Source organism: Rhinopithecus bieti, unplaced genomic scaffold (genome assembly GCF_001698545.2).
Source record: "Rhinopithecus bieti isolate Rb0 unplaced genomic scaffold, ASM169854v2 scaffold_5889, whole genome shotgun sequence".
NCBI lineage: Eukaryota > Metazoa > Chordata > Mammalia > Primates > Cercopithecidae > Rhinopithecus > Rhinopithecus bieti.
Genome location: NW_016805277.1, coordinates 1,517,951 through 1,532,799, shown reverse-complemented (window position 1 = coordinate 1,532,799; position 14,849 = coordinate 1,517,951). Strand labels below are relative to the sequence as shown.

At 39.9% G+C, this 14,849-nt stretch overlaps 1 protein-coding gene across 1 annotated transcript; it reads right to left on the bottom strand.

Moving 5' to 3' along the window:
* Positions 1-1,399: 1,399 nt before the first annotated feature.
* Positions 1,400-9,486, bottom strand: SKP1 (S-phase kinase associated protein 1). The gene is given in 5 exon segments (XM_017871978.1): positions 1,400-2,140; positions 2,830-2,970; positions 5,265-5,281; positions 5,284-5,407; positions 9,358-9,486. Coding segments are annotated over 5 exon segments (432 nt in total). The 5' UTR covers positions 9,472-9,486; the 3' UTR covers positions 1,400-2,104.
* Positions 9,487-14,849: the final 5,363 nt, after the last annotated feature.

Below are 14,849 nucleotides of genomic sequence, written 5' to 3'. Positions count from 1 at the left end.
CCAAAAGTAGTCACAGGGGTTGGCAAACATTTTCTGTAAAATGCCAGATAGTAAAATATGTTACTTTTTGGTCAAATACAGTTTCTGGGGGGTGTGTGTGTGTGTGTGTGTGTATGTATATATATATTTTAAACAACCCTTTACAATGTAAAAACCTGGCCGGGCGCGGTGGCTCAAGCCTGTAATCCCAGCACTTTGGGAGGCCAAGACAGGCGGATCACGAGGTCAGGAGATCGAGACCATCCTGGCTAACACGGTGAAACCCCGTCTCTACTAAAAAATACAAAAAAAAAAAAAACTAGCCGGATGAGGTGGTGGGCGCCTGTAGTCCCAGCTACTCCGGAGGCTGAGGCAGGAAAATGGCGTAAACCCAGGAGGCGGAGCTTGCAGTGAGCTGAGATCCGGCCACTGCACTCCAGCCTGGGCGACAGAGTGAGAATCCGTCCCCCCCAAAAAAAATGTTAAAACCATTTTTAGCTCAAAGACTACAAAAACAGGCTATGGGCCTGATTTGACCCACACACATTATAGTTTCCTATCTCTGGTACAGATAACAAATTGGAATTAAGTGAGACAACATATGGGACTTAGGTGAATCTGGGACAAATGAAAGGTGAGATGAAGGCAAACTACTGTCAAGGGATGATCTGAGCCTGAACAATTCAGTGAATGTGAAGAGAAAACAAGATCACATGTGAATACAGATGACAACTGGAAAAGGAAGGAGAAAAAAAGGGAGCGCAAGGAAGAAAAAAAAATCAAAATTTGTGAGCCATCTCAAGCCATCAAAAAAACTTCATTCTATTGTAGGAGAGAAGCTGGAAACAATGACAGAGTAATGTTGTGTTAAGAATTAAAGTACTAGCTCCAGTTAGGCATATAAATGACAATTAGAAGGGACAGAAGTTACGGTTATGTCAGCAGCCTCCAGTGAGCTAGGATATGAACTAAGTCTTTTCAAGCTAAACAAATATATATACACATTCAACCCATTTAAGTGAAGAGACACATTTAAGTCCACAAAAGCAAACTTAACTACCTACTATATAACTTACTTTTTATTGAAAGTATCTTGCATTCATGATGGATGCTTTCTGGGTTTTACCACATATTTTAATGATAAAAGTTAAATTATTTTTTACATGCAAGTAGTGTGAATAATTTTCCCCACATGGGAACACTGATTATAAAAAGATGACATCCCACATGGGTTAAGTGTCTTTTAATTGAAAAGCTAACAAACTATCCATTTACATTTCTCCCAAAACCCACAAACTGGGTAGTAACTGAGTCTCTAGGCAATATATTTAAAACTAAGAGGATTAAAATAAAATTNGCAAGTAGTGTGAATAATTTTCCCCACATGGGAACACTGATTATAAAAAGATGACATCCCACATGGGTTAAGTGTCTTTTTAATTGAAAAGCTAACAAACTATCCATTTACATTTCTCCCAAAAACCCACAAACTGGGTAGTAACTGAGTCTCTAGGCAATATATTTAAAACTAAGAGGATTAAAAATAAAATTAAAGAAAAAGAAAACACGTCCTCAGATGCAATGAAGGGAGCCCTGCTACATACAGGCTAATCAATACAGTGGTACTCCTTGACTGCAGGAGGCTGGAAGACATCCTAGTAACTCCACTCAGAACATTTACCTCAAGAAGCCTTTTTCCAGTTTCCAACTCATGAATAAAGAGAGTATTTTGTTAATTCTATTCCAAAAAACTTTTTTGCAACTTGTTTTATTTACAATGCCAACTTTCAAAAGGTCACTAGAGTTAACTGGACAATAAACTAGGCAGAAATTGCTTTACAAAAAAGAGGGAAAGCCCAAAATGCCACTTATAGAGAACCCACAGTTCAGTTTTATTCAGAGCAAAGAAAAAAGAAACTTTCGATCATACTAGAAGAAACTCAGCCATAGGTTTGGAATCTATACTCTAACTACACATGCAATGAGGACAATATTCTGCTAATACAATTGACTTGCTGCTGCATTTGTCTACTGTTTGTTTGTCTAATATTAACAATTATAAACAGAGCAGTGCAACTAGTATTTGGAACAATCCTTACAGTGTTACAGTGTCAGGCACAACATTTCACTTCTCTTCACACCACTGGTTCTCTTTGCGTACCTAAAAGAGATGAATATAAGGAAGTACCTTAACTTGAGTAGTCTTTCCTAAGACTTATAATACTACCTACTGATTCATCGATAGCCAGTGAGTTGAGTCAGAACTGAGAACAGATGGAAAATTAGAATAACATCAGATTAAGACTATATTTCCGGATTTCCTTTCTTTGCCTCCCATGGTTTTTATTCTGCCCTGCTGAAATTATGAACAAAGCAAAGGCAATGGGCAATTTACTAAAGTCGACAGAGCAAATTCAGTTAATTCATTCGCATAATTTCAGTCTGTAGTCATGTCAACAAAATCATTCTGATCTATTATTTCATTTCCTCCCCTCATTAAGTTACTCTAAAGTACCCTAGCATACGCTTCTCTATAGGGCTTGCTTTTCTGAAGTCAGATATGTATGGTCTACACAGAAAGTTGCAGGTGCCAAAACTAGTAACTGTTAATACAGTAACAAGAGCTCTTCTCATTGAAAACTAATTGTTCTTATGCTTAAAATGCAGTATCACCTAAGTGTTCAGATTCATAAAGACAGACCAGTAAGAGTATGTTTAAGACACATAAAGTACATATTATCCCTGAAGTATCAAGACTACTTGATACAGTCACCTCTTTTCCTGGCATGTTATAGGCGTTAGTCCCTTTTTAAGAGCATGTGATCAAAGACAAAACTTTGTGCTACCTACCTGGGCTTCCTCCTCTTCAGTGAAGTCATTTTTGATATTGAAGGTCTTGCGAATCTCCTCAGGAGTCTTCCCCTTGATCATATTGGCAACAGTCTTGCATGTAACATCAAGCAAACCTTTGATGTCTAAGTAGTTTGCAGCCTGTAAAGAGACAGTTGTTTTCCTTAAAGTATACTTGATGTTTTAAACTAAATCCAAAGTTAATGACTGACACTCCATATCTAATAAAGCTTAAAATGCTAATTTTAAATTAAAGGGAGAATAAATCACTCATAAGTGCTTCTGTGAAAGACTTTTATGTGACCTTCTTTGTTACACCTCTATAATGTTGCATCCCTCTGCTTCCTTAACCAAACTATACTAGCTCAAATGTTAAATAACGGCCACTACTGTTGTGTATGTGTGTACACATGCACACAAATACCACATCAGGTCTTGGCAAAAATATTTGTCCCCACTTGAAGAGTTCAAACATAAGCAGTTACAGCACTACACTTTATTGATCTCTTTTTAAAAAACAGGTTTTGGTTTCATTGACTTTATTGTTTACCTGTTTTCTATTTCATTGATTTCTGCCCTTTAATATTCTCATTTTTCTGTTTACTTTAATTTCATCCTTTACTAGTTTCTTAAGGTGGAAGCTTAGATCACCGATTTGAAACTTTTTTCCTTTCTAAAAATATAGGTATTTCATTCCATCAGTTTCCTTCTAAGTAATTCTTTAGCTGCATCTCACAGATTTTTCATGTGTTTTATTTCCATTCAGCTCAAAATACTTTCTTTTTATTTCTTCTTTGACCCGTAGCTTACCTGCAAATGTGTTAGTTTAAAAGTAGTTGCAGATTTTTCCAGATATCTTTCTGTTTGTGATTTCTAATTCCATTGCAGTCAGAAGACAAACTTTGTATGACTTGAATCCTTTTACGATAGACTTTTTTTTTTTGAGACACCATCTCACTCTGTCACCCAGGCTGGAATTCAGTGGCATGATCTCGGCTTACTGCAACCTGCACCTCCCAGGTTCAGCCGATTCTCTTGCCTCAGTCTCCCAAGTAGCTGGGATTACAGGTGCATGCCTCCACACCCAGCTAATTTATTTATTTATTTATTTATTTATTTATTTATTTATTTTTGAGATGGGACTCTCGCTCTGTCACTGGAGGGCAGTGGCGCGATGTTGACTCACTGCAAGCTCCACCTCCCGGGTTCACGCCATTCTCCTGCTCAGCCTCCCAAGTAGCTGAGACTACAGGTGCCTGCCACCACGCCCGGCTAATTTTTTGTATTTTTAGTAGAGATGGGATTTCACCATGTTAGCCAGGACAGTCTCGATTTCCTGACCTCGTGATCCTCCCGCCCTGGCCTCCTAAAATGCTGGGATTACAGGTGTGAGCCACTGTGCCCAGCCTAAAACATTATATGTAATGATAGCAGAATACATATTCTTTTCAAATGTATATTACCAAGACAGACCATGTCCTGGGCCATAAAACAAGTCTCGGCCAGGCGCAGTGGCTCACGCCTGCAATCCCAACACTTGGGAGGGCGAGGTGGGTGGATCACTTGAGGCTAGGAGTTCGAGACCAGCCTGGCCAGCATGATGAAACCCCATCTCTACTAAAAATATAAAAAATTAGCTGGGTGTGATGGCTCATGCCTGTAATCTCAGCTACTCAGAAGGCTAAGGCAGGAGAATCGCTTGAACCCGGGAGGTTGAGGTTGCAGTGAGCCAAAATCACACCACTGCAACCCAGCCTGTGTGACGAGTGAAACGCTGTCTCAAAAAAAAAAAATAAATAAATAGAAATAAAAAAATATATATATATATAATGTTTTATAAATGTCCATTAAGACAATTTGGTCAATAGTGTTATATCAAGTTATCCTGATTTCTGTCTAGTTTTATTAACTGAGAGAGGTGCTGAAATCTCTAGGATTGTCACTTTGTGGACTTCTTTGAGTTCTACTGGGTTTTGTTTCACTTCTTGGAAGTTCTGCTTCTAGGCAGATAAACATTTATAACTGTTACGTCTTTTTAAAAAACTGATCCCCTTATCAATATGAAATAATCCTCTTTAACCCTGGTAATATTCTTTCCCTCCAAACCTATTTTAATATAGTTACTCCAGCTTTCTTTTGACTCGTGTTAGTGTAGTGTATCTTCTTCCATTCTTTAAACCTAGTTGTGTCTATATATTTAAAGTGGGTTTCTTATAGACAGCATAGCTAAGCTTGCTTTTCTGATCTGGTAATTTCTGCCTTTTAGCTGTGTTTAGACCATTTACATTTAGTGTGTTACTGATATGTGGATTTAAATATGGCATTACATTTGAATTTAGAGAGTATTAAAATTGTCAATGAAGTTAGTAAATTTTAAATCTATAAGAAGTGTTTAAAGGCTCTGGAATAGAGCTATCTTACACGTTAAAACTTACCAGAATGAGTTCAAAAGTGTTCCTTGGTCAACTTTCAGGAATTCTTGGTCCCAAACAGGGATATCGTCTGTTCGCTTTTCTTTGTTCTCATCATCTTCAGGAGGAGGAGGGTCATCCTTGTGGTGGGTGCACCACTGAATGACCTACAACAACAAAAGTTCATTCCTCTGTGGCATTTTGTCACAAGGTACTCATTGGAATCACTGCTGGGACAACTTATCCCTATACTGGAATAATAACTAGCTAGAGGTTGACTTGAGCCATTAACAGCCAAGCTTGAAAAGCAAAAATGAAGAATCTTTATAACCCTAGAAGGGAGAAGATCTTATTAGATAAAAGCAAGCCATGCTGACAGAGTACTGTACTTGACTACATTAAAAAGCTTCTATGCAAAAAGAAAAGTTAGACAGGACAGTGACTGGAAGATACCTGCAGTATGTACAATGATTAGCCGAGAGAATGTAAAATGTTTAAAAAATCATTATCGAGAAATGGGTTAATGATATGTACAGGCAATAAACGAAATGTGAAAGGCCAAACATAAGGAACACTCAACTTTACCAGAAGCAAAACTAACACTATGGATACTTCTCTAGATTGAAAAAAATCAAGAAACTGATACTAATTGTTGGGCAACAGTGGAAAGGAAACACGAACTCTATGGAGAGTATAAATTGGTATAACCCCTTTGAAAGCTAATCCAGCACTCCTCAGTTAAAACTGAATATGTACATGTATTGTAACCAGGAAATTCCAAATACCCCAGACACAGGTGTAAGACTATTTGGTGTAGGAACAAAGCAGGAAAAGCCCCAAAATTCCCTTAATAGGAGAAAAACTACTTCATAATGTTTCAGGAAGCTGATTACCTAGACTATAAATACCAGCATAAAGACCAAAATCAATACTGAAAGTGTTTTCAGTTGTAGAATCTAGGCAGTGGCTACATGGGTGTCTACTGTGACAAAAATTCTTTCAATTTTCTGTATGGTTAAAACTTTTCATAGCAAAATGTTGGAGGAATAAACAATGCTGAGAGAAAATGACAGGGTCAAGAAATTATACTGCCAGGATACAAAAAAAAAAAAAAAAAAGAAAGAAAACAATTTCAATAAGGAAAAGCCAAGCAATGGGTTTTTTGTTTGTTTTTGAGACAAGGTCTCACTGTGTCACCCAGGCTGGAATGCAGTGCCGTGATCATGGCTCACTCGACCTCCTGTGCTTGAGCGATCCTCCCACCTCAGCCTCCCAAGTAGCCTGGCTCATTTTTGTATTTTGTTTCTGTAGACATAACGTTTCATCATGTTGCAAACTCCTGAACTCAAGCAATTCACCCACCTTGCCCTCCCAAAGTGTTGGGATTACAAGTATGAGCCACCGTGCCTGGCCAGCAAAAGGTTTTTGTTTTTAATTTTGAGACGGAGTTTCACTCTTGTTGCCCAGGCTGGAGTACAATGGCGCTATCTTGGCTCACTGCAACCTCCACCTCTTGGGTTCAAGCAATTCTCCTGCCTCAGCCTCCTGAGTAGCTGGGATTACAGGTACCTGCCACAATGCCCAGCTAATTTTTTAAAATATTTTTAGTTGGCCAGGCTGGTCTCAAACTCCTGACCTCAGATGATCCACCCGCCTTGGCCTCCCAAAGTGCTGGGATTACAGGCGTGAGCCACCGCGACCAGCTAAGGGTTTTTAATGAAATAAATAATAGCTTCTTAAGAAGTATTCCACTTGGCCGGGTGCGGTGGCTCAAGCCTGTAATCCCAGCACTTTGGGAGGCCGAGACGGGCGGATCACGAGGTCAGGAGATCGAGACCATCCTGGCTAACATGGTGAAACCCCGTCTCTACTAAAAATACAAAAAACTAGCCGGGCGAGGTGGCGGGCACCTGTAGTCCCAGCTACTTGGGAGGCTGAGGCAGGAGAATGGCGTGAACCCAGGAGGTGGAGCTTGCAGTGAGCCGAGATTGCGCCACTGCACTCCAGTCTGGGCGACAGAGTGAGACTCCGCCTCAAAAAAAAAAAAAAAAAAAAAAGAAGTATTCCACTTATATAAGAAAAGAAACAAATGTCAATTAATATTTGCTTATCCAGGCATTTAAAACACTCTAAACTTGGGCACAGTGGCTCATACTTGTAATCCCAGCACTTTGGGAGGCTGAGGCAGGATGACTGCTTAAGGCCAGAAGTTCAAGACTAGCCTGGGCAATACAGAGAGACCCCATCTCTACAAAAAATGATAATAATAATAATAGGCTGGGCACTGTGGCTCACACCTGTAATCCTAGCACTTTGGGAGGCCGAGGCGGGTGACTTACTTGAGCCCAGAAGTTCAAGACCAGCCTGGGTAACATGGTGAAACCCTGTCTCTATAAAAAATACAAAAATGAGATAGGAGTGGTTATGCACACCGACGGTCCCAGCTACTCAGAAGGTTGAGGCAAGAGAATCACTTGAGCCCAGGAGGTTGACGCTGTAGTGAGCCATGACTGTGCCATTGCACTCCAACCTGGGCAAGACTGTGACATTCTGTCAAAAAAAAAAAAAAAAAAATCACTACCACTACTAACAAAAAATAAAAATTTAAAAATAAAAACCTCTTAAAAGGATATATAAGAAACTAATGCCTAGGTTCACAATGGGTGGCGCCAGGAAGTCTCTACAAAAATAAAAAAATTAGCTGGGCATGGTAGCGGGTGCCTGTAATCCCAGCTACTTGGGAGGCTGAGGCAGGAGAATTGCTTGAACCTGGAGGGTGGAGGTTGCAGTGAGCTGAAATTGTGCCACTGCTCTCCAGCCTGGGCAACAGAGTGAGATCAAAAACAAACAAACAAACAAAAAAATTCAGGTTGGCCGGGCATGGTGGCTCCACCTGTAATCCCAGCACTTTGAGAGGCCAAGGCAGGGAGATCACCTGAGGTCAGGAGTTGGAGACCAACCTGGCAACATGGTGAAAACCTGTCTCTACTAAAAAATACAAAAATTACCGGCATGGTGGTGGGTGTCTGTAATCCCAGCTATTCGGGAGGCTGAGGCAGGGAGAATTACTTGAACCCAGAAGGCAGAGGCTGCAGTCAGCTGAGATCACAACACTGCACTCCAGCCTGGGCCACAGGGTGAGACTCCATCTCAAAAAAAAAAAAAAAAAAAAAAAAAAAAAACACAGACAAATCACCTTTCATTTTGTTATATGGAAAAAAAAACAAACAAACATAGAAATGTATAGTTTGCTACCTTAAGAATGGGGGAAAAGGCTGGGTATGGTGGCTCACGCCTGTAATCCCAGCACTTTGGGAGGCCGAGGTGGGCAGATCACAAGGTCACGAGTTTGAGACCAGCCTGACCAACATGGTGAAACCCCGTCTCTACTGAAAATACAAAATTTAGCTGGGCATGGTGGTGTGCAGCTGTAGTCCCAGCTACTTGGGAGGCTAAGGCAGGAGAATCACTTGAACCCGGAAGGCAGAGGTTGCAGTGAGCCAAGATCATGCCACTGCACTACAACCTAGCAACAGAGCAAGACGCCAGTCTCAAAAAAAAAAGGCGGGGGGGGAACACACTTACTTGTTAATACCTGTATTACAAACACTAAAAGGATAAACTGCTACCGGAAAGGGGACTGGAATAGATAAGGACAGAAATGGGAACAAAGGGTTACATATTCCTTTCTTATGACTTTAGCCATTTCAAAATTATAAATCTAAGAAAGATAGTCACAATTCAATTCCACCATGCTCTAGAAGTGGTATCTTTACAGAAGACTTAATATTTAACAATATCTACCAAAATTTAGGTATATAAGCTGACCTGTGATCCAGATATTCTACATGTAGATCATCCTTCCTAGAGAAGTGTTTGCATAGGTATACACAGTACAGATGCCCAATAAATGACAATAGTCAACTGTGGCAAGAAAGCAGATAGAACTTTTTTCTGTATATTTTAAGAACATACAAACATCACTCAAGTAAGTGTTTAAGAACATTCAAATTTAAAATTTTAAACAGTAAATTCTAACATATTGTTGAATTACTTATATTAATCAATTAGTGTTATATATTAAGCAGAATGAACTTAAACTCTTTAAAGACCTTACCTTTTTTAATATTGCTGCATTCACATTTGGTAGAGGAACTGGGTCATCATCTCCTTCATCATCCATTCCCAAATCTAAGAAAACCAGAAGAAAGTTTCTATTTTCTAATTCCATTATAATACTTATACCAACCAAGCTATGTCTCAAAACATAAGAGTCAGCCCCCATATCCATGAGTTCTACATCTGTGGATTCAACCAACCACAGATTGAACATACTGGAAAAAAAAAATGGATGGCTGTGTCTGCACTAAACATGTAGACTTGTTTCCTTGTCATTATTCCCTAAACAATACAGTATAAAAACTACTTACATAGCATTTACATTGTATTTGGTATTGTAAGTAATCTAGAGAGGATTTTAAGTATACAAGGTGATGTGCATATGTTATATGGCAACACTATACTATTATAAGAGACTTGAGTATTGGTGGATTTTGGTATCTACAGGGGTGTCCTAAAACCAATCCCCCATGGATACCAAGGGACGACTGTAACTTTTAAGACATGTCTGAAAGAATATAAAAAGGACTTTACTTAGAACAGCTCTCTTAGGAGCATTTAAAAATTGGTGGCTCCTAACGATGGAGTCCATAAAACCACCCAAAACTACATAAACTTGTGTGAGTAGACAAATAAAGGAATATTACATTTAAAAAAGTTCTTAATTAGGAGAAGTGATTTAGTAAGTTGGGCTTGAATGACTGGGCAGCCATCTGAAAAAATTAAAGATGGACCCTTCCTTACCCCTTTACATCAAATTCTCCAGATGAACTGTATTTTAAAAAGTAAAATAAGGAAAACTATTACAGTTAATAAAATGTCCATCTATTCAAATCTGAAACCCACAGATGTGTGTATACACACACTAAAACACTAAAATACACACACACACACATACACACACACACACACACACAACCATGCAGCCACTGACAAAAACAAGGCAGGCAGCTCCAAACATAATGGTATGATCCCAAGATTAAGGTTTTTAAACAAGGTTAAAAAAAAATTATCCGAATAAAAATAGAAATCGCTTTTTTCCAACAGGATATATGAGAAAGAGTTAATATTATGTGTAAGGAAGTTAAAGTACATAGGTTAAGGGACACAATTATGGGGCTATCAATAATCCAGGCACAAGATGATAGCCTGGACAAGGTTTGTAGCTAAGGAGGTGGTAAGAAATGACCTAATTGTCTGCATTTTGAAGGTAGAGACAATAGAATTTGCCAACAGAAGCCAAGTAGAATGTGAAAAGAGTTAACACTAAGGTTTATGGCATGAAAAGGATGAAGTTGCCACCAATTGATAAGGGGAAGGCTGTCAGAGGAACTATTATTTTTAGGAAGAGAGGATCAAGAGCTCTAGTTTCCTAAATGTAAATTATTAGATATCCAAGGGCAGTTGTATGTTCAAGTCCAGAAATCAAGAGAAGAAATCAGAACTGTAAGTAAGTTTGGGAATTGGTGTATAGATGGTTTATAATGCTATGACACTATGATCAAGCAAATGGATATGTACAGATATAGTGAAGAGGTCCAAAGATAAAGCCCTGGGGAACTGCAGGCTTTAAAGACTGGAAGACAGAAGGGTGTGAGGTAAGTACTAAGTGGAATTTTAGGAACCAAGTGAAGAGGGGAATAATCAAGCATCAAATAATGTCAACAGGTCTAGATAAGAACTGAAAATGGACAATGCACTTGATGACATGGGGTTCACTGAGCTTTATTTATAAGCAGTTCCAGTGGAGTGGTAAAGATGAGAGTAGATTCAAAAATAATTCATGTTATCTTGCATGGATGGATTCACTCACCTACCCTCTCTTCTCCCTCCCACCAATGCCTATCCCTGATCCTATCTCAGCTTAGAGTAAAACTGTAAAATGACAATGTCTCATGTAAAGCTCTGTGTGGAACAAGTCACTTATGTCTTTCCTGAACAAGTATGGAATCTTTTTCATCCGGTGAGAGAAAGAAGTTATAAAACGTAAAATACTTTGGTCTTGAGAACTAAGATATCAGAGGAAACATACAGAAGACCAGCTTGTTTAGATCCAAATGTAATTTGGAATGAGGCTTAACTCACACTAAAAATAAGGCTTTTGGCCAGGCACGGTGGCTTACGCATGTAATCCCAGTACTTTGGGAGGCCAAGGTGGGCGGATCACCTGAAGTCAGGAGTTCGAGACCAGCCTGGCTAACATGGTGAAACCCCATTTCTACTAAAAATACAAACAAATTGGCCAGGTGTGGTGGCTCGCACCTGTAATCCCAGCACTTTGGGAGACAGAGGCAGGCAGATCACGAGGTCAGGAGTTCGAGACCAGCCTGACCAACACGGTGAAACCCCATCTCTACTAAAAATACAAAAAACTAGCCGGGTGTGGTGCTGCACGCCTGTAGTCCCAGCTACTCAGGAGGCTGAGGCAGAAGAATCACTTGAACCCAGGAGGCAGAGGTTGCAGTGAGCCGAGATTGTGCCATTGCACTCTAGCCTGGGTGACAGAGTGAGACTCTGTCTCAAAAAAAAAAAAAAAAAAGCTGGGCATGGTGGCACGTGCCTGTAATCCCAGCTACTTGGGAGGCTGAGTCAGCAGAACTGCTCGAACCCATGAGGCAGAGATTGCAGTGAGCCGAGATTGTGCCATTGCACTCCAGCCTGGGCAATAAGAGTGAAACTCCATCTCAAAAAATAATAATAATAATAAAATAAGGCTTTTATGACTGTAAAGGATCATAAAGCTAATTTTTTATTTTTTGTAAAGACAGGGTCTTGCTATGTTGTCCAGGCTGGTTTTGAACTCCTGGACTCAAGCAATCCTCTTTAAATCCTCCAGCATTTAAACTAAGGATGTACAATATTTTTTGCTTTCAGACTAAAAGCACAAGTAGCAACAGTCATTCCTTTACGCTATTCAGTTTCAGGGACTTCTTTCAGACATCTGTATCCTGATACTGCACCCTGGACCTGAACTAATCATCCAATCCACATGTAAATGTGCCAGGAGTCTCACTTCTGATTGTCCTGTGGATTAAAAGGTTTTATTTTTGTTTTCTAAGTCACATAAAACCCATAACCAGAGATACTGCAGATGGAAAACAAGAAAAGCAGTAAGTTGCCAAATTCAAAAGACTCCAGTCCTCAAGAGGCCAGAATCTTATGTAAGCCATTGGTACTTAAGATAAAACCATTCATTTGATTCCCAAAGGCAATGGAGTAAAAGAATAATTTAACTGTTGTTAACTGCCTATCAGTCCACTTACTTCAGTGATCAAAGCTGGCATGGTAAGTCTTCAAGATGCCCTATGTTTTTAAAATTGGCAAATGCTTCTTTGAAGCAGCACAGGACAGATTAGTGTGTCAGGCACCAAGATAAAATAAAGAACACTTTCAATGCCAAAGCAAGTATTAGGGCAGCAATTCAGGTATCAGTTTCTATATCTTCTGGATAAAACCTTACTCACTTGGCCTTTTAGGGACACCTGGATTACTTTCACTTTTTTTTAGTGAGCATAACATACTTCTTCATTCAATAGGTACTTGATGAACAGTGACTGTGGGATGTACCAAGCAGTTTACAACTTAGTAGAAGTTATCTTAAGTTACCAGAATACAGGACTTTAAGGGCCACCATGATTGGTACCAGTTACTAAAAAGAATTCTAAGCTTTTATCAAAAAACAGATGTCACCCACTTAGAAAACAAAATGGAAGACACATCTCTGTAATTCAGCTTCTGCCTCTACCACACCTAAGTATCTGCAGCTAGAAGTCCTCTAACTTATTAACTATGAAATTCTAAGGACCAGTCTACAGTATATAAATCTGGCAATCACTCTAGTCACCTAGAAATGTCCCCTTTTCCCTTAACTTGCACAAATCCTACTCTACTAATTCTCTACTACTGACTTCTATACTCTTTAGCACCCCAGCTCCAACATCATCATCTTCCAGAATTAAACTCCCATAACCCAATATATAAAACAAGTCTCCTTATCTCTAGCAGTCTAACTCTGGGGCCAATATTCACAAACTCAATCACCCAGTAGACTGCTACATAGATCTTCTGAAGGAATCTCAAACATGGTTTAAGCTCAAAGTCATTTTCTTCTCCATTCCTCTCAAACCCATTTTCAGCTCTACCAACTACAGTATCGCAATTCCATCCCACCCTAACTGAAAACCTTATTTTTACTTTCCCTAGCACACCCTGTCTACTTTACTTCAGAATGATCTCCCAAAACATCCTAATTTTACTGGATTTAAATATCACCTCAGCTGGGCTTAATGGCTCACGCCTGTAATTCCAACACATTGGGAGGCTGAGGTGGGAGGATCACCTGAGGTCAGGAGTTTGAGACCAGCCTAACATGGAGAAACCTCGTCTCTACTAAAAATACAAAATGAGCTAGACATGGTGGCACATGCCTGTAATCCCAGCTACCTGGGAGGCTGAGGCAGGAGAAGTGCTTGAACCTCGGAGGCAGAGGTGGCAGTGAGCTGAGATCGCACCACTGCACACCAGGCTGGGCAACAAGAGCAAAACTCAGCCTCAAAAAAATAAATAAATAGAAGAAATATCCTCACCAGTACTACATACTGCAATCTCTTCAAGACTGAAGCATAACACTAGCCAAGCTATTCCCACGGCGCCACTTGGCACGCAACTTTGTTAATGTGCTAATTACACCATGTGACAAGTTTGTGTTGTTTGTGTCTGGCTTCCCTCCTAGTTTATAAGTTCTTCAAGGGCAAAGGCCATGTCTCACTTACCTTCTTTTCACCAGCACCAATGTTGGCATATAACCCTTCTCTTCGTTTAAGTATTTATAAGCTACTGATCTTCCCTACATAAAAAACCTCTGACATTTAAGTACTAAGAACACTCACTACTACTGAGTTTTTTTCATCAATTCCAGACACTGATTTGTATCACCCCACTGGTAATACTTAGAGATCCACATTAACTAGTGAGTTTCAAGATCTGTTTTCTAACTCACTTCCTTGTGCTGCATATATACTTTATAGCAGTTTCAGGGGAATGACAAAATGGACAAAAGAGAAACCTTGTTTAAAAAAAAAAAATTCTGCCTGGCACAGTGGCTCATGCCTGTAATGTGGCTCTTCCTAGTACTTTGGGGTGCTGAGGTGGGAGGATGGCTTGAGTTATCTATAAGTGTGAGAACAGCCAGGGTAACATTTAGGCTGGGCGTGGTGGCTCACGCCTGTAATCCCCAGCATTTTGGGAGGCTCAGGTGGGCAGATCATGAGGTCACGAGTTTTGAGACCAGCCTGACCAACATGGTGAAACCCTGTCTCTACTAAAAATACAAAAATTAGCCAGGCATGGTGGTGTGCACCTGTAATCCCAGCTACTTGGTAGGCTAAGGCAGGAGAATCACTTGAACCCGGAAGGCAGAGGTTGCAGTGAGCTGAGATCATGCCACTTGCACTCCAGCCTGGGCAACAGAGCAAGACTCTGTCTCAAAAA